This window comes from Poromitra crassiceps (genome assembly GCF_964638095.1).
Source record: "Poromitra crassiceps genome assembly, chromosome: 2".
In the NCBI taxonomy this organism is placed as follows: domain Eukaryota; kingdom Metazoa; phylum Chordata; class Actinopteri; order Beryciformes; family Melamphaidae; genus Poromitra; species Poromitra crassiceps.
Genome location: NC_139624.1, coordinates 118,052,820 through 118,074,126, shown reverse-complemented (window position 1 = coordinate 118,074,126; position 21,307 = coordinate 118,052,820). Strand labels below are relative to the sequence as shown.

Genomic DNA, 21,307 nt, shown 5'->3' with positions numbered 1-21,307 from the left:
GCGGAAATTGATCAAGCTGAATGGCTCAAACCCAAATCTGAAGCTTTCCAGGAATTTGTGAATGAAGTGGAAAAATGGATCGATGGAGCTCCTGTGTCCAATTTGCCAGAGAAAAGTGTTGGTAAATCAAAGAGTGTCTATTCAAAAAGTTCAAGGTCTTCTGTTGTCTCTGCAAAGTTCAAGTTGGAAAGTGAAAAGGCATTGCTGGCATGAGCTGACATGCTGAAAAAGAAACTAGCTCTGGAAAGAGAAGAAGCTATTCTTAAAGCCAAAAAGGAAGAGCATGAACTTGAGATGGAATTAGCAGCAAACACTACAAAAAAATGTCACTGCAAAAAACACCAGGTGGCTGTGTCTTCGTCCCCTAGAGGAAACCGGAGGACCAAAGTGGAAGGACCAAAGCGGGAGGACGGGACTAGCAGACTTTGATTCCAGCAGTGGACTTGGGGCTGGGCCGGGACAACATTTTAACATTATTTTATTAATAACCACTGCAAAAATGAGCATCATTCGGGAATATGAGTACTCTGTTGAGCCCCCTTTAGGAGACAGGATGAATGAATATTTTGAAAATGCATTAATGGGGGACACATTTGATGAATTGAGAGATGTATTCCAGGCCAAGGCACCAATTCGGAGCACAACCCTGGAACCTGGAATTCAGCAACAAAGATTTAACATCAAAGTAAATAATTCGGTAACCTTTCCTTTTACAGTCCGGTAATTACAAGGTATTACGTTTATAATTAATATGTCCATAACACAAGGCCAGATTCCTCGTGAATTCAAAATTGCTAAAGTAGCCCCGTTATACAAAAAAGGAAGCAAACTGGAACCAGGAAATTATCGTCCTGTTTCAATTCTTTCTTCAATCTCTAAAGTAATCGAAAAAGTGATTTTTGATCAGATAGACAGTTATCTATCATTGCATAGTCTGCTGTATGAATTTCAATCTGGCTTTAGGAAGTCACATTCAACAGACTCCTGCTTGCTCTATTTAAACGACTTCATAAGGCAAGAGGTGGACTCTGGTAAATACTGTGGGATGGTCTCATCTGGACCTTCAGAAGGCATTCGATACTGTAAACCATGATATCCTCCTGTACAAACTCAGGTCCTTGGGATTTAATGGCACCTCCCTCAAATGGGTGGGGTCTTATTTAAAGGGAAGAGAGCAGGTTACCGACGTGAACGGTACCCTGTCCTCCCCTCTCCCCCTACGGTGCGGGGTGCCCCAAGGGAGCATATTGGGTCCACTCTTTTTCCTTATTTATGTAAATGATATGAAGTCGGCATGTGACTGCGACCTGTTTCTCTTTGCGGACGACTCGGCTCTCCTGGTCTCCCACAAAGAGAAAAAGGAGGTAGAACTTATCCTTAGTAATGAACTCCAGAAAGTAAGTACATGGTTAGTAGATAATAAATTATTAGTAGGGTCATCAGGGGCACTTCCGTGACCGTGGAGAGCGAAGGTCCGTTTCTCAATGGATTTGTCATCTAGGAGGGTTAATAAACAAATTTAGCTGGGGTGTATTTTTAAAAAAGGCGGGGAAAATAGTTGAGAGACCAAAATCCAAAATGGCTGCTGTGGAAATGAACTTTTTAATGCTTTGACCTACAATGATGCACAATACATGGTTTCAGAGCTTATTCTGGTCAAGGAATACATATTTGGTGTTTATATAATGATTTGACCTATTTTTGACCTTCAAATACAAGATGGCTGCCAATTTTGATTTTGATTTTTGAATTCAATAAAGTCAATGTTTGTGTGTAAACAACAGTTGCTGATTTGCGGTTTCCCATTAAATAGGGTAGACTACTGAGAATATGGTGTCCAGTTCATCCCATCACATTTTCATAATGAACCAAAAACAATTTTGCACTATAGCCTAACATAAAATAGTATTCTGTATGCAAAGCTAGCAAGGTTAGTTGCTTGAGCTGAATTTAAAGGTGAACTCAAAACAAACAATGAAATTAACTTTGAAAATAAAACTGAATCCTAGGCTACTAAATTTCATCAGCACACAGTAAAGGAAACTTGTCTTTGAACTCAGCTGACTGTCTAGTCCTAATCCCTGTTGTGCAATGTCCCTTTTCAGTGAAGTTTTAGTTTTTGTTAAGAGTATGGACTTTTAATCTTGACCTTGTTGGTAGGCAACGGCCCTTTTTCAGTCAAGCATTTTCAGATTAGCTCAGTCAGTCTGTGAAGCATGCGTCAGCACTTGCGCGAGCTCGCTTTTTCTCTAACTAATGTTAACATTACACACTTTAAGACACTTTGTTTGAGGATATCAACGTTATTCACTAGTCTAAAGATAGTTCTACCATCAAGAACATATAAAACAAAAGCAAAAACAATTTTTATTTGCAGAAGTCATCATTGATATTTGGTGTTAGCTAACGTTAGGTAACGTTATTATTTTTAGCTAAAGTTAATGTTATCTGTCTCCACACTTCTGTCAACTGACATATGCATTTGCTTTTGAAAATAAACAGTCTGGCTTGCTTAAGCATAACTGAAGATTAAATATAAATATAACATGACGAATGCATGTACCGATTGGTTGGCCCATCTTCCCAGGAGGTGGTGGTGTAAACATCATCAAATTTATCAAGTCCTGACCAGTCTTGGGCTTTTAATTGTAAGCTGTCCCATTTGCCTTGATTTATTGTATCGGTGGGCTTGCAAGGCTTGTCACATTTTAGGACACATTCATAGGACATTGTGTGCTTTGTCTTTCATTGGGAGGGAAAGCAACTCGCTATTATATTACTGTTATATTATATTGCTGTTATACGCTGTTTATTTTCAAAAGCAAATGCATATGTCAGTTGACAGAAGTGTGGAGACAGATAACATTAACTTTAGCTAAAAATAATAACGTTACCTAACGTTAGCTAACACCAAATATCAATGATGACTTCTGCAAATAAAAAAATGTTTTGCTTTATATGTTCTTGATGGTAGAACTATCTTTAGACTAGTGAATAACGTTGATATCCTCAAACAAAGTTTTTATTTTATATTCCCCTCCCCCCCGATTTTTTATCCCCCATTAGTGCTAACGTAATTTCTTTATCCTGGTTGCTACTCCACCCTCTGCCGATCTGGGGAGAGCCGAAACTGGCTCCATGCTTCCTCCGAGACATGGGCAGTTAGCCAGCCGCTTCTTTTCACCTGACAGGGGAAGCTTCACCGGTAGGACATAGCACGTGGGAGGTTCACGCTAGTCCAACCAGTTCTCCTCCCTCTGAACAGGCGCCCTTAACGACCAGAGGAGAAGGATACTGCAACCAGGATATTGCATGTTTTTGGTGAAGGGGGTTCCTATATGAAGGAAACCCCCGGGAGGCACGGGGAGAACATGCAAAATCCACACAGAAAGGCCCTTTTGACGACCCCACCCGGGCGGTGGGCACTCGAGGACATGCGGACGGGCACGCATTCCTTCAGCGTTCACATCGTCCCAGGTGGGAATCGAACCGCCGACCTTCGAGCTGTGAGGCGATAGTGCTTACCACTACACCACCGTACCTCCTTTTATATCCTCAAACAAAGTGTCTTAAAGTGTGTAATGTTAACATTAGTTAGAGAAAAAGCGAGCTCGCGCAAGTGCTGACACTGACTGCTTCACAGACTGACTGAGCTAATCTGAAAATGCTTGACTGAAAAAGGGCCGTTGCCTACCAACAAGGTCAAGATTAAAAGTCCATACTCTTAACAAAAACAAAAACTTCACTGAAAAGGGACATTGCACAACAGGGATTAGGACTAGACAGTCAGCTGAGTTCAAAGACAAGTTTCCTTTACTGTTTGCTGATGAAATTTAGTAGCCTAGGATTCAGTTTTAATTTCAAAGTTAATTTCATTGTTTGTTTTGAGTTGACCTTTAAATTCAGCTCAAGCAACTAGCTTTGCATACAGAATATTATTTTATGTTAGGCTATAGTGCAAAATTGTTTTTGGTTCATTATGAAAATGTGATGGGATGAACTGGACACCATATTCTCAGTAGCCTACCCTATTTAATGGGAAACCGCAAATCAGCAACTGTTGTTTACACACAAACATTGACTTTAATGACCTCAGAGATTACTTCTGTGTACTTATACTGTATATTATTCAACTCATCATGAGAAGACCTGTCATTCAAGCCTAATATGAAGGCTCTATGACGATTTTGAAAAAACTGCCTTTTAGAGCTCAAAATTGGCAGCCATCTTGGATTTGAAGGTAAAAAATAAGTCAAATCATTATATAAACACCAAATATGTATTCCTTGACCAGAATAAGCTCTGAAACCATGTATTGTGCATCATTGTAGGTCAAACCATTAAAAAGTTCATTTCCACGGCAGACATTTTGGATTTTGGTCTCTCAAATATTTTCCCCGCCTTTTTTAAAAATACACCCCAGCTAAATTTGTTTATTAACCCTCCTAGATGACAAATCCATTGAGAAACGGACCTTCGCTCTCCACGGTCACGGAAGTGCCACAGATGACCCTACTATATCTCTCCATCTAGGAAAAACGGAGTCAATTCTGTTTGGCTCTAACGCCAAACTTAAAAAATCCCCTGGCTTCACCATCACAGTCGACAATGTGACCGTCGAAAGCAAGGAGGAAATTACATATCTCGGCAGTATCCTGGACAGTAAAGTATCGGGAGAAAGTATGGCTTTAAAAACCATCTCCAAAATAAATCAGAAAGTGAGATTCCTGGCCAGACTTTCCTCCTTCCTAGACGTAAGTACTCTAAAAATTCTGGCGGGCGCTTTGATACAATGCCACTTTGATTATGCATGTACTTCCTGGTTCACCGGCATCACCAAGGCCCTCAAAAATAAACTTCAAATATCTCAAAACAAACTAGTACGGCTGTTACACTCTCTCCATCCCAGAACCCACCTCCTGCCTGGCCATTTTTCCAGCCTCAGATGGCTCAGAGTGGAGGAAAGAGTGAACCAAATCAAGCTGTGCCTGGTCCATAAGATCTTGCATAATATGGTCCCGAAATATCTCCAAAATTATTTCACCAAGGTAAATGACGTTCATAACTACTCCACCAGAGGGAGCTCCCACAATGTTGTCCCCATTAAATTTAAGAGCTGTATGAACAAAAACTCTTTCAAATACTCAGCCGGGCTGTTGTGGAACAGCCTTCCGGACAGCCTGAAGATGATTAACACCTTGAGCAGCTTTAAAATCGCTCTCAAAATCTGGTTCATGACTGGTGCGGGTATGTAAATGTAAATATTTTTGAGTATTGTTAATTTATAGCCTGTTTAAAGTTATTTTATTTATTTTAGTCAGATTGGTTTTTTAGCCTTTTTAATGTGTTCTTTATTTTCGGGATTGGGTCCTGTTTCAAATGTCTTTTTATATTGCTTTTGTTAAAACTGTTTTAACATCTTAAATGGTTTTTTTTAATAGTCTATAGGTGGAAGTAGTTTTATGTTTCTTTATTGTTATGTCTGTTTTTATGTCGGTCTGAGTCGTCTGTCCGAGACCAAGGACCACAATGGAAACAAGTCCTCGGACTTTATTGTGTTTTTATCCTTGATGGTGATGTATGAGTGGCCTTTATATTTTTGTGTATGATGTGCTTTACTTTTGTCATTCATCGAATAAATCAATCAATCAATCAATCAATCAATTTACCCGGTAACTACCAGGTAATTACCTGGTAATTAGAAGTATTTACTGGGTAATTACCTGGTAATTACCTGGTAGTTACCGGGTAAATACCTGGTAATTACTAGATATTGTTCTGAAAACTACCAGGTATTTACTTGGTAATTACCTGGTATTTACCCAGTAATTATAGATTACAGATTGTAAATCTCCACTATCACCCATCAATTTGTCTAAATGTGACCGTGTTAGCAGTGGTGTAGTCCCGGCAGAACGCGTGGGAACGGCGTTCCCATACTTCTCCAAGCAGTGTTTTGTGTGTGTCAACGTGTGTGTGTATGTGGAGCCAATAAAACGAGTGAATCTGGACAAAGTTGTCATTCGTCTATATTTAAGGTGGGCTGAATGATTCACATGGCATCAACTCGTGAGTCGTGGCTTGAAGGAAGAAGGAAACGTTCCACCTTAAATTTAAGGTGGGCTGAATGATTCACATGGTATCAACTCTGGCTTGAAGGAAGAGGGAAACACTCCACCGGTCCACCTTAACTAGCTAGTAGTGGCATTTTAAGCATCAAAATGTTTTTTTTCTCCCAGTACCTGACGAGATAACAAGTAAAGATGAAAAGGCAGCCAAACATCCTTTCATTTTTCGGACCAGTTGCGAAAAAGGTACGTTTACAATCATTTAGAAACAATGTTAAAAGCTGTTTTGGCACCAGGCAGGCACACGCCCCCTGGGCCAAATCAGCTACACACGGAAGCACACCGGTCCGGTTTCTCAGTTTCTGCACATGCGCAAGCGGTGTACATTTTACTATGGAGTGCACGTTACATTACAGAGATTTATTTTCAATTAACGCTAATCAAAAGTTAGCGTTAATCACCAGATTGCAATTTGCAACGCCAGAATTCGCCACAAAATGGTAAGTTACTTGCTAAAAATGCCAGCCGCCGTGCCAAATGATCAATTATGCAGCCTTGTGCAACTTGCGTGATGCTTGAGACTTGTTTAGCTTAGCTGTTTGTGATAACTGACTCTGTCATGGGCTACTTCTGCAGTGTCTAGAGGACACAATAAATGATGTGTGTGTGTCAGTGTAGTGCGTGTGCTGGGGGAGGGGGGTGTTCCGCAAATAGGTGCGTTCCCTCACTTCTCAAGATAGCACTACACCTCTGCGTGTTAGTGTGACAATAACTCAGATATTTACAAGGTAATTACCAGGTATATACTCGACAATGGACAGGTATTTACCCAGTAACTACCAGGTAATAACCTGGTAATTACCAGGTAAATACCCAGTAATGACTAGATATTTTCTTGACAACTACCAGGTATTTACCTGGTATTTACCCAGTAATTAGAAACTTGTACCACATACATTTCCAAAACGTTATCAAGTAAAAGCTCACGAGTTACCCGCTAAGTAAGGTGGAACTGTACTGTAAAAGGAAGCGTGGTTTGTTTCCCTGGTATTACCATGTATGCTCCCGGTAATTGTAGATCATTAACATCCACTATTACCCATCAGGCTGTCTAGTTTTGACTGTGTTCCCTGACAGTAACTCAGGTGTTTACCCAGTATTTAGAAACTTGTACCATACATTTGCAAAAACGTTTTCAAGTAAAACCATCAACAAGCGGTTCCACCAGGATGTCTGTTGCTCTCCCGGCTCTTTCATTGTCTACTGACCAGGCCGGAGGCTGGCGTCCTCCATTTGTGTTCCGTGCATGCAAAAGTCTTGGCTCTCCGCTCCGACACGGTGTCCGTGAGTCTGCTTCTCCACCTGGACGGCACATTGCACACCTACACTGCATCTGTAATTAGCTGTCGGGAGATAGGAGGAAAACACCCACAGTTCCCAGGACCTACCCAAAACAGCACCCCCATTACCAGCCATCAAATACATCAAGATAAAACACATTATTATTACATGCCCTCACACACACCTCAAACACACCCCCACCCTGTGACAAATATGCCAAAACAGGTGAACTGTCAAAAAGAGTAACTTTATAACTCTTAAGTCCATGTCAAATACCCGTTTGTTATACAAGGGATCAGCCGAACAGCATTTTTGTAAACAAACCTGGGAAAAAACAAGCATGGTACCTTATGGAACCAGCCTTGAATGTATCACTCTAGTGGATGTTTATAATCTAGAATTACCGGGAACATACATGGTAATACCAGGGAAATAAACCACGCTTCCTTTTACAGTACAGTTCCACCTTACTTAGCGGGTAACTCGTGAGCTTTTACTTGATAACGTTTTGGAAATGTATGTGGTACAAGTTTCTAATTACTGGGTAAATACCAGGTAAATACCTGGTAGTTGTCAAGAAAATATCTAGTCATTACTGGGTATTTATTTACCTGGTAATTACCAGGTTATTACCCAGGAGATACTTCTAATTACCAGGTAAATACCTGGTAGTTACCGGGTAAATACCTGTCCATTGTCGAGTATATACCTGGTAATTACCTTGTAAATATCTGAGTTATTGTCACACTAACACGGTCACATTTAGACAAATTGATGGGTGATAGTGGAGATTTACAATCTGTAATCTATAATTACTGGGTAAATACCAGGTAATTACCAAGTAAATACCTGGTAGTTTTCAGAACAATATCTAGTAATTATTTATTCTAGTATTTACCTGGTAACTACCAGGTAATTACCAGGTAATTACCCAGTAAATACTTCTAATTACCAGGTAATTACCTGGTAGTTACCGGGTAAATACCTTGTAATTACCGGACTGTAAAAGGAAGGGTTACCCCTCAATCCATACCACAAAATACAGTACGTCAAGCCATACCACAAAATACAGTATGTCAAGCCATACCACAAAATAGAGTACGTCAAGCCATAACCCAAAATACAGTCCCTCAATCCATACCACAAAATTCAAGATAACGTTGACAGAGTTCTACTTCATCCAGCACATCCTCTGGAGAGGATAACATGAACAACATAATAAACATAATGGAAAAACAAAATGTGATCACAGAAACACTGGTAAAACAACATAAACTCTCTTCATTACCAATATGAAGATATTCCTACTTTTAGTGGAAACCCCTTGGATTATCAGTTCTTTATAAGAGCATTTGAACACAGTATTGAGGACAATAAAGACGCAATGTACTGTTGGCCAACCAAGAGAGCTTGTGCACAGTTGTCAATATATGCAACCCGATACAGGATATGCTGAAGCAAAACAACTATTGAAACATTATTTTGGAGATGAAAACCAGATTGCCATGGCCTATATTGATAAAGCTTTGAATTGGTCATATATTAAAGCTGAAGACCCAGAAGCTTTAAAGGCATTTGCAGTGTTTCTTAAGGGCTGTCTGAATACAATGGATCATGTGGACTACATGGAGGAGATGGATCACCCAGCTAACATGAGAGCTGTGCTCTCGAAACTACCATATAAGATAAAAGAGAAATGGAGGGTTAAGGCTTGTGACATACAAGATAGAGAAAACAGACGAGCCAAGTTTAAAGATCTGGTGCAGTTTGTGGACAAACAGTCAAGAATACTGTCTCACCCTGTGTTTAGAAACCTAAACCTAAAGGAACCCTCCGCAGCCACTAAAACAAGCTACACATTTGTACCTGGTATTTCCAGCATGAAGGTAAAAACGAGTAAGAGTGGTTTTGCCACAAGCGTATCATCAATATCTCCACAAGCCACAAGAAACGATAACAAAACAGACAACCGGCCATCTAACCGATGCATGTATTGTCAGGGAGGACACCATCTTTCTGCTTGCTTTCAGATCCACAAGAAAACCCACAAGGAGAAACTGGAATTCCTCAAAGCTAAAGGGCTGTGCTTTGGGTGCATCGAAAAAGGACACGTGTAAAGGTTGTCAACATAAACTTACTTGCAAAGAGTGCACCCTGAAACGCCCAACTCTTCTGCATATTGCCAACAAAGACTCATACAAGGATAAGGATGGAAGGATACTGGGGCTGGTGGGCCTCCTGAAGGAATCCTGGCTGTTGTTCCTGTAAAGGTGAAAGCAAAAAAGAGTAATAACATTGTAATAACATATGCTTTTCTAGACCCCGGCAGTACTGCTACCTTTTGTACAGAATCAGTTCTTCAGCAGCTCCAAGTTACCGGACGAAAGACAGAAATTCTGTGAACGATGAATAAAGAGGAGTCTACTAAAACATCTGTAACATGTGACTTGGAAATATGTGACCTAGAAAGTGATGAGTATCTGGAACTTCCACACATATTCACACAAAACAAGATTCCAGTACATAAAGAGAATATTCCCACCCAGGAGGATGTGAATCAATGGGCATACCTGAGAGAAGTTAGGATCCCTCAGATAGATGCAGATGTTGGCTTGCTAATTGGATGCAATGTGCCAAAGGCTCTAGAGCCATGGGAAGTCATAAACAGCCAAGGGAATGGGCCATACACTGACTATCCTAGGTTGGACAATCAATGGACCACTACGAAAAATTTACTCTACGCGTACTGGAAAACATGTTGTCATGGCAAACAGAATTTCTGTCACAAGAATGGAGGATTTGTTGCAGCAGCAAATTAAGCTAGACTTCCCAGAACATCAACACAAGGAACATATGGAGATGTCTAAAGAGGATCACAAGTTCACGGACAGTGTCTCCACATCTGTCAAACTAGTGGACGGACACTACAGTATTGGACTCCCATTGAGAGAAGAACTTGGTTTTCCCAACAACCGAGGTGTTGCGGAACAAAGAGCTTTAAACTTAAAGCGAAAGTTTCTCCGGAACAACAAGTTCTATGAGGAGTACAAAAGGTTCATGGCAGATATCATTGAAAAAGGTTTTGCCATCAGGATGACACCTGAACAAAAGGACAAAGCAAATCAAAGCAAAATGAGTTGGTACATTCCACACCACGGAGTGTACCATCCAAAAAAGCTCAAACTAAGGGTAATGTTCGATTGTGGAGCAACCTATCAAGGTACATCTCTGAATGCACATCTTCTACAAGGCCCATACTTAACCAATTCTCTTATTGGTGTCCTTACAAGATTCCGACAGAAGCGCGTTGCATTCATGGCAGACATAGAGGCCATGTTCCATCAGGTCAAGGTGCCTGAGGATGATTCTGATCTACTCAGATTCTTGTGGTGGCCTGATGGAGATCTCAGCAGTGAGCTAGATGAGTACAAGATGGTTGTGCACATCTTCAGTGCCACATCCTCACCTAGTTGTGCAAACTTTGCCCTCCGACAGTGTGCAAAAGACCATGTGGATGGATTTAGCACCGAAGCAATCTCCTCCCTGTTAAGAAATTTCTACGTGGATGATTGCCTAAAATCAGTCGGGATGAAAATGAGGCAGTGGAAATCACTCAGGACCTCATAACTCTATGCAGTAAGGGTGGTTTCAAGTTGAATGAATGGGTCAGCAACAGCAGAACCTTACTCCTTTCAATACCCGAAGAGAGTCGATCAAAAATATCAAGGATTTGGATCTTGATCAAGACATCCTGCCTGTTGAAAGAGCCCTAGGCGTGCAGTGGTGTACTGAAACCGACTCATTTGAATTCAAGATCAATCTACAGGACAAACCACTTACCAGGCGGGGTATTTTATCTATGGTGAGCTACCATCTACGACCCACTTGGTATGTTGGCCCCTGTCATCCTCCCCGCAAAGCAAATCCTGCAAAACCTAACTGGAATGAAGCTTGGTTGCGACGAAAGGATCCCTGAGGAATTTAAAGAGCTATGGTCCAGATGGTTATATGATTTGCCTCTGCTGGGAGACTACAAGGTCAAGAGATGTATCAGGCCACCTGACTTTGGACATACAGTCTCGGCACAGCTTCACCACTTTGGAGACGCTAGTGAAAGAGGTTATGGTACAGTCTCTTACCTTCGACTGATGAACAAGTCCAGCACAGTTCATTGTTCGTTCATCATGGGTAAAGCCAGAGTAGTTCCACTCAAGCCTGTGACCATTCCAAAGTTGGAACTTACTGCTGCCACTGTAGCTGTACGGATAGACAGGATGATGCATGAAGAAATTGAGCTTCCAATTGAACCTTCTGTGTTTTGGACGGACAGCACATCCATCTTAAAATACATAAAAAATTAAACATCAAGATTTCAGACCTTCATCACAAACAGAGTGGCGGTTATTCGAGGTGCCTCAAAGGCTTCACAGTGGAGGTATGTGAATGGTTGCATGAACCCAGCTGACTGTGTTAAGTAGTTTTCTGAGAAATGAGATCTGGTTGTCAGGGCCGGAGTTCCTCCATCTCCCCGAGCCTCAATGGCCCAAAACTCCGGATTTCACCCTCACAGTCAGTGACCCTGAAGTAAAAGTACTTGCAGTGAGTGTTACTGTGGCGGGGACACTTTTTGTATTTCAATGGACTGTACCAGATTCCTGATCGCACTTGAAGGCCACACTGCAATCAGTGGAACTGGCCTCACCTGCAAACCTGTGCGGGCAGTGCTGGTGCAGGGAATATAACGCACTTGATTCACAGAGCGAAGGGAGAGACCAGAGGGGAAGGAAGATGACATGCTAACAGCAAGAGTCCAGAGGAGGAGCGGCTGAGATAGGGAGCCATGTTTAGCCCTGCCCGCGGCTTGGGTAAGATGCAGGTGTGAGCGGCTTCAGCTGGGATGGCCGCCGAGTACCCCTCTCTCCTAGGCGTACTTATGGGCGCACCTTGGCGGATTCACGGGGGAGAAGGAGAGAGGGGGAAGGCCCGGAAGCCGCTCCACCTGGAACTGGGAGCCGTTGGCGGGGTGGGGTTCCCCAGTCTCTTCCAAGCTGCCGTTCCTCCTCTAAGACGATTGAGAGAGTGAACAGTGCCAACGTGAGGCGGAGGATCAGACGGAACAGACGGCCCAACGCAGTCCAAGACAGAGGAGCCAGCAGCAGCACCTCAACGATCGGGACGAACCCAGGACCACTCCAGAACCTGAAGCGCAGCAGCCAGTGTCTGTTCTGCTCTACTACTCCGGCCTCGGTCAATAGCAGGACGCTGTTATTGCCCAGGCAACGAGTAAGTAATAATTGAATTGCGGCGGACACGTTGAGGCCGGCTACGGGGCCAGGCAGGTGTGGGGAAGCATTATTGTGTGTGCGGAAGACTGGCTTGTGTTTCTGTGTCCTCCAGAACAGGTGAGGTGTGTGGCACCGGACAACGGCCTGTGGTGGAGTGGATCGTCTCATCGGTGAAAGCAAGGGGGAAGCCATTGGACTGCAGCAGAGGGGTGGCGTTTCGACGAGCCCCTCTCTCGAGTTAAGTAAGCATTTTTACCCCTTGCTCCTTCCTCCTCCTACCAGTATTGCATCGAATACGGCGATTGCCAGATTTTAACCTCCTTTTAGCGTTTTATCCTGGACATTTTGATTCATTGTTTTTATCTTAATGGGCCCTTTATCCCCAGCCACTTTTAATTGTCCCACCGTCCTATTTTATTTTGCTACCCCCTCGCCAAGGCCACCGGGACTTTTGTTGGGCTGCTAACAGCATATCACCCCCTAATCTCGATCAGAGTGCTGTGTTTGACTGCATGTTTTTTGAGCTTACTACCTACGGGTTCTTTTTTCACAAAGGCTGCAGTGACCAGTCTGCAGTGCAGTGGATACTTGTTGCAGTGGATTTTGTTTGAAGTGAGTGGCGGTGGCTGACGCTGTGTCTTGGTCCCCTAGAGGAAACCGGAGGACCAAAGTGGGAGGACCAAAGCGAGAGGACGGGACTAGCAGACTTTGATTCCAGCAGTGGACTTGGGGCTGGGCCGGGACAACATTTTAACATTCTTTTATTAATAAACATTGTTATTCCTTTTACCTTGGTGGTAGTTTTTAACTCTGCTCACTCCTGATTTTCAAAGAACCTGTGCAGCCTTTTTTTTATCAGAGTCCTAGGCTCTACCAAACAACCTAGGTGGCGTTGTTGGACAACACTTTTATTGGTTGGAAATCCTTAACAGTTTTAACGTGGTAAAGTGGCCCATGTTACATTACCACCATGGAGGACGCAGAGAGACGGTCAACAAGTTGCTTACACACTATGCCCAATGGCATCGCCTCAAGAAAGCCGTTGCTTGGATTCTACAATTCAAATCTGTGCTAAAAGCTCGCACAAACCCGGGCTTGGATGACGAAATGGCAAAAGATGAAAAGGGACCTCTCACCGTTGAAAAGCTTCAGGAAGCGGAAACTGCAATCATCCAGTTTTGCCAATCTGCTTCATTCATGGATGAGATAACTGCACTGAAGAAAGGACAATCAGTAAAAAAGAGCAGCCATCTTCACAAGCTCTCCCCCATTCCTCAGAACAACTTGATAAGAGTGGGCGGTAGGCTGTTGAGATCTGCTATGCCATCTGAAGCGAAACATCCAGTCATCCTACCCGCAAAGCATCATGTGACTCAAATCCTCATCAGACATGTTCATGAGAATGTAGGGCATAGTCACTACTAGTGTGAGAGAGTGTAACTCCTTCCACTATGCCATAGTGGAAGGAGTTACACTCTCTCACACTTAAGGCAGAAATATTGGATTCCTGGAGGAAATGCTGCCATCCGAAAGGTCATCTCGAAATGTGTGACCTGCAGGAAACTCACTGGAGTGAAAGGTGAGCAGTTCATGGCAAACCTGCCAGAAGAGAGGGTCACCCCTGATGCTCCACCCTTCACAAATGTGGGTGTGGACTTCTTTGGCCCATTTGAGGTGAAGCAGAGAAGAGCCACAGTTAAACGGTATGGTGTAATTTTTACCTGCCTAAACATCAGAGCAGTTCACTTGGAACTCGCCAACAGTCTTAACACTGACGGAGATTTCTGGCGAGAAGAGGCACTGTTATGGTCATGAGGTCAGACAATGGAACCAATCTGGTTAGAGCTGAGCGGGAACTGAAAGAAGCAATACAAGGTTTCAACAACACACAAATTCAAAATAATCTTCTAAACAAGGGAATAAATTGGATATTCAACCCACCAACAGGATCACATCATGGAGGAATCTGGGAACGACAAATCAGAAGCATCCGACGCATTCTCAGTGCCCTAATGCAGCAGCAAAGACTTGACGAGGAAGGGCTCACCACACTTTTCTGTGAAGTGGAGGCCATCATAAACGACAGGCCCATCACCAATGTTTCAAATGACGCTGGAGATTTGTAGCCCCTTACACCTAACCACCTTCTCTTACTGAAAACACAGCCTTCCCTTCCACCTGGTGTGTTCAATCAAAATGACTGTTATGGGAAAAGGAGGTGGCGTCAAGTGCAATACATGGCCGACTTGTTCTGGAAGCGATGGGTGAAAGAGTACCTGCCCGAACTCCAAAAACGACAAAAATGGACCAAGACAAGAAGGAATTTTGTCACTGGAGATATCGTCCTCATCATCGATGACATTGCTCCAAGAAACTCTTGGATTATGGGCAAAGTCACTCAAGTCTTGCCAGATTCAAGAGGTTTTGTTTGACAAGTGCAAGTTCGTACAAAGACACTTTGCCGACCCATCACGAAGCTTGTGCTGCTGTTGGAGGATCAAGATGGACAGTAACACCCCCCCCCCCCCCCACTTTCTCTTCTTTTCACTGTGAGGACCAAGATGGACAGTATCATACCCCCTTCCCCCCCTTTTTCTCCTCTTTCAATACATACACATCTTATTACATTGAGGATGCTGCTTGGTGACACATTAGCCTATAGGGATTGCTCCTGTTTCTTAGTTTCTCTTGAAAATGAGATCTTGGACTCAAAGAGAGTAGTTACCTATATGAATGAAGGAAAATTAAAATCAGTTAGGGGCGTTTGCATGCTCAGTTGATGTAACATCTGTCACCACTGGCCACCAATCGACAATGAGGTTATCGCTCTGGCCACCAATCGCAGCTTGGGGCTGGGGCATGGCATCAGTCATACCCACAGCACAGACATAGATACACACATACATGTGGAGCTTGGCCACCAACGATTGTGGGGCCCACAGGACGGACGGTCAGTGCCATAACGGACGGCGGAGGGAAGGACACACAAAGTAAGTTATAGAAGCGGCTGCACCGCTTAAAATGACAGCAGAATTCTATCAGATGCCTTTAGCTATACCCCACAATATACAATATATGTTGTTGCTGCAGGTTCAGGCTTTATTGGCTGCATGGGCTAGGAGCAAGGTTGATCCAATTTATAATCTCAGCAGGGAAAGATTCATGACATCACTGATGATGCCACAATGTCTATGACATGATCAGTGGGTACGACATAATCAGTGACTTACGTATATGGCCACAAATTATGTCACTGATGATGTCACGGTGCCGCGTCTATGTGCCGACAGGCCGCAGTGCCGACAGGCCGCAATGCCGATAGCCCACAAGCAGAACCAGCTGAGCGAGGCGGCGTGCAGCGTGTCGGTGGAGCTAACCTCTCCCAGCCCCCACGCCAAACCTAACCTCCCCCCATGCCATGCCTAAACCTAACCTCCCCCAGACCCTAACCCAAAACCTAACCTCTCCCACCCCCACGCCTAAACCTAAGGTCGGCATTGCGGGTGGTCGGCATAGCGGGTGGTCGGCAGAGCGGGTGGAACCCGATGTCACACTATGCATAAGTTAGAAGGAGAGCTCCGCACATGTCTTTTTCGGGCAGGTGCGTCGGACAGGAACAGATTGTCCATAAAATGTTTGTCAATTTTGTTTGAAAAAAGTCGTCACATCAGTTCACGTCACATCATTGTCATTAGCCCCTTTCACACAGAGATCCCCTGCAAAATTGGTGTAAAGGGCTTTAAAGAGGATCCGCCATTAGTTCCCCTCTGCCCTTTCACACAGAACCAAGCCGCAGTGCAATATTTCCGCCCTGGAGTGTGCTTTTAGATAGCATCCACCCCTGCCGGATTGAAATGAGGCGTGAACCATGGGCGCTGAGTTTCCGTTATTATAATTAATCAAAGTCCGACAAATTAAAATGATGCTGGTCACCAAGTCCAGTGAAAATAATCCCATCTCAGCACAGTTTGAGATGTAGCCTATTAAAATACGCTCAAATTACATTTCCACCCAGCTCCCCTTATTAACTCATTGAGTGCCAATGACGACTATCGTCGTCAATTCAAATAGTAACGTAGAGTGCCAATGACGACTAAAGTCGTCATTGGAAAGAAAGGTGAGGAAAAACAGCAGAAGAAGCCCCGTGATGAAACGGAAACCGATGCTGGAGCCAGAGCCGTATAGATTGCTCTGGCTGGAGCTAACGTTAGCTGCGAACAGCAGTCAATCCGCTCCCACAACTGAGCCCCTCTGTCTCTGCTGCATAGTTTCTCCACACGATTAGCCGCCAGAAAAGCAGCACCCGACGCCGAAGGGCCAAACCATTCTCAGCAGTCTGGTTTGGCTTTTCGGTGTCGCGCTGGGAGCCGGCGCACAAAAATGGAGCGCTCCGAAAATAGATGCTGGGTGCGTGTTAGGCTGTGTGTTAGTGTGGTGTGGGGATGAGTTTCTCCCAGCTCCGCCGGCATGCAGGCTGTGTGTTGGTGTGGGGGTGAGTTTCTCCCAGCTCTGGCATGCAAGCTGTGTGTTGGTGTGGGGATGAGTTTTTAATCCCAGCTCCATGCAGAGATTCGTCGCCTGACGCAGGTAGCAGAGATTCCAGCAGAGCCACCAGAGACACTCCCACGGAGGAGGAGTTTGCAGTTGAGGGGGGTGGGGCACGCAGGGCACCACACAACTACACCACGTCACTACATCAGAAAATATTAGCTTCAGAGTCAGTGATGTGCTTGAAATGCTTCATTTCACAAAAGGCTCATTATCTCAGCTTCTAATTTGAAACGTCTGTTTTTGGTGAAAACAACCTATCTTCTCCTGCTCATAACTAAAGAACGGAAAATTATATCAATAAACTTTTTTTTGCTGATGATACAATAGAGTCTCATCGTTCTTTGTGCGTGTTCGGTGTTTACATAGTAATATCACACAATATTCTGTGGGCCTCGAGAAATCACTGAAAACACTCTGAAAGGGCTGGCACTGGGAGCATCCGTTTTCCAAAAGTGGCTGGCACTCAATGAGTTAAAGAATATTTTAGATTATAGTGTATGGCTACTGTGATGAACGAAACAACCAAACATCGCCGATGTACGCAACAGCTCTCAACAGTGCAGCTGGTCATTAAGAAGATCAAAGGACAAAAGATGAGAGCTCACCCAAATATGCCAACAGAAACTGGTAAGTGTTCTCCAAGACAGACAATTAAGGCAGCATACAGGTAACCCAAGGCTTTCAATATTCATCTGATCGACTTTAGGGATCACAGAGGCAGCATCATGTAGGTACAAGGCAAATTCTTACCTTTTGGTTCCAGTTTTTTGTAAAGCAAATTATTCCCATGAAGTAGCCTAATTAGCCTAAGTACTTTCTGAAAGCAGTCGCCCATGTGTCAAACAGCTGCAGTCTGCTTTTAATGTTATCCTCGTCGGGGAAGTAGTAGGCTATAAATGCACAGGAATACTATAATGTTAGTTGTTTTTCGTAAGGGAACGCACAACAGGCTAGACAGACTGCCGTTCTCTGGAGCTGGTTTCCCCAAACATGGGATTGTTTTGAGGAGAGACTGACAAGAACAGAGGGAATATCCTCAGACCGACTCGCCACAGACAGATGCACGCTGAAAAGTAAAGAAAAAGACAAAAAATAGGGAAACTGCTGTGGGCGTATTGTGAGAAAAACAGCGATAAAGACGTCCTCTGAAGCATATTGTTATTTCCGTAAATTTTGCCTACAAATGTCAACATCGTTTGAGCATAAATAGCCTAACCTACTTACTCATAAACTGTAGGCACGGAGCATTCCTCCTACTGTTGGAGCCATGATCGTATAGGCTACTTTTTTAGTTTCACTTGTGCCTTTCTTGCTGTGTGAGGTGGTTTCCCCTGTAATTTTTATGCCTCCGCCGGCGATAGCCAGGCCGGAGGCATTATGGATCCCGGTTGTCCGTCCGTCTGTACGTATGTCCGTCCGTCCGTCCGATGTTCGTTAACGCGTGAACTGATTCGATTTTGGTGGTCAAAGGTCAAGGTCACTCTGACCTCTGGAACGCCATTTTCAAGCTTGTTAATGCGATATCTCAGGAATGCCTTGATGGAGTTTCACCAAATTTGCCTCAAACATCGACTTGGACTCAAGGATGAACTGATTCGATTTTGTATGGTTAAAGGTCAAAGTTCAAGGTCACTATGACCTCACACACCCAATTTCCAAGCTCTGTAATGCAACATCTCAGGAGTGCCTTGACGGAATTTCTTCTAATTTGCCTCAAATGGCGATTTGGATACTAATGGCATAGAGGCATAAATCCGCGGTGCGGTCGTTCTAGTTTTATGAATGAGCTGAGCTGAGCGGGTACACTTTCAGACAGATGTCGATTCAGGGCTATGACTACCTCCACTGGCGGAACGAAAGGCGTAACAAAATGATCCACAACTCTGCACTTTCACGCAGGAGGGAAAGCGTAATAATCCCACAACAATCACAGCACAGGCTGTGTGAAAGGGGAATTGTGACATCATTACATCACTGATCGCAATTCCTATATTAGAATTGGCACGTGATATCACTTTTGATGTATTCACACATGACTTCTGTGTTGACGCTTCTGTGCTCACATCATATTGATAGATGTTATTTTGGACCAGCCACAGCTACATATTCGGAGCTTGATTCCAGCAGTTGATGTCTCAAGTGCTGTAGTGATTATCTGATTCGTATCCATTGCAGCGTCAGTTACCAGGTTGTTGGTCAATGAGTCACGAGTCGATGAGAAAGAGGCAAAGGCTGAGGCTGGACTGCAACCAGTCTGATGCAAAACGAGGTCCTCTTTAGGAAACAGCTCTTCACAAAACTCACAGGGCAGCATGGCATCTTGATCATGGTCCAGGAGTGAACTCAAACTTGTGCTCGTAACGAGATGTTGGAAGTTGTTGTTGGGGGGAGAGAATGGAGAGAGGAGAGACGTGTTAGAGGTCCTCCCCATTTTGTGGTCCCAGACATCAGACCACCCTGTGTCCAGTTGTTGTTCTTCTCTTGGGGCGTTGTAAGGCTTCCACACAACACTGGATGTACAGCTTTGTCCCTAAACATCACATACTTGCAGAGTGGACAGGGCTCGGTGCGCGTCCCACAATAATCCTCGTGCTCTTTGGACTGACTGAAAGGCAGCTCTAGGTCACAGTACTGGCAAGGGACCAGCCGCTGAGGACATTTAGACCTCTGGTGAACATCATAATGATTCTTCTCCATTTTCAAGCCACACTTGCATTTAATTTGGACAATGCTCCTGCTCCTTGTGTTTCTGCAGGTGTGACCGGGGCACTGGTTCCTGGCACATCTCACACAGCGCGATGTATCTTCGGCAGTGGATCTCATGAGTGGTGAAATTGGCCTTTGGAATGTCATGTTTGCAATTGCCACAGAACTGTGTGTTTTCATCTGTCATGGCTTCACAAATGTTCAACTAAGCATGCTCAGAATGCCACTCTATTATAAGCTTCGAGGACATTCTCAGCGATCAGGCCCAGAGTGAGATGAGGCGCACATGATGGTGGAGTACAAGCTGGGATTGTTGTGAAAGAGGACAATATACACAAAAATACATAGACAAATGCAATTTTGTAATTTCTAAACGTCATAGCTCAGTCTAAAAGGTGTGGGTTCATTTGACAGAATGACTATAAATATGTTACTGTTGATAAGAATTGTGATGATACTGACATGGTTAGGACAGTTCAACAGCAACAAAATCACACCCAGGTGTAGTCTCACTTTCCAGCCTCCCCTCCCTTCCGTGAGAGGAGTCTGGCTGCATGGAAACAGGCTGCTGGCATAAGCCCTCCCCTGCTCTACAGCTGCTCTCCCATTGGAGGAGACCATTTCAGTCGCCGGATTTCCACTCCCTGCTTACAAGTTCTGTCATTGCCTCCGACCATGTCAATCAGAGCGGCTTCCGCTACATCCTCCCTGTGTGTCGCTGTAAATGTCCCCGGCCGCCGAAATGAAAACAACAAGGCTAACTAGCTAGTAAGCTAACGGCAGAAACCTACACACTCGTTGCTACATGCTGAAATTGGCAAGTTTTGACGAAGGGCACGGCCGCTAAGCGGCGAGACGAGTGTGATTGGTTAACCAAACAGAGCATTTTCCCCCCTGCAATTCCAGAATGGAGACCAGTGCTGCCAGACTCCTCTCACGGAAGGGATGGGAGGCTGGCATGTGAGACTAACCCAGGTGTTGAAGTAAGCAGTGCCGACCGGATAGCTGGGGGAGGGGCCTAGGCTGCAAGGCTACAGATCTTGTGTGCATAATAGAGCTGCAACAACTAATCGATAAAATCGATAAAAATCCATTATTAAATTTGTTGGCAACAAAATGCATTATCGATTCATTGGGTTGCGATTTGTTGGGTCGCATAGCTATATTATAGATTATAAACGTTTATCTACATTGTGAGTTGCGTCTCACTGTCACGCCTCTGCCGCAGACTGACTACATGTTGCCAACATGGCGGATGCAACGAAAACTATTCAACTAGACTATCTAAGGTATGGGAGCACTTCACATTTTGTAAAACTAAAAAGTCTGTTATCTGCAAATATGTAAAATCGACCT

The 21,307-nt window shown here is 44.0% G+C and overlaps 1 protein-coding gene across 1 annotated transcript in view; it reads right to left on the bottom strand.

Moving 5' to 3' along the window:
• Nucleotides 1-20,138, bottom strand: part of LOC310771490 (XIAP-associated factor 1-like) — a gene marked incomplete at both ends in the record, with an annotated part of 38,981 nt that extends 18,843 nt beyond the window's left edge. Inside the window, 4 exon segments of the mRNA XM_083631914.1 lie at nucleotides 12,353-12,471; nucleotides 19,431-19,599; nucleotides 19,692-19,972; nucleotides 19,974-20,138. Of these exon segments, the coding sequence (XP_083488040.1) occupies nucleotides 12,353-12,471; nucleotides 19,431-19,599; nucleotides 19,692-19,972; nucleotides 19,974-20,138 (734 nt within the window).
• Between the last annotated feature and the right edge of the window lie 1,169 nt (nucleotides 20,139-21,307).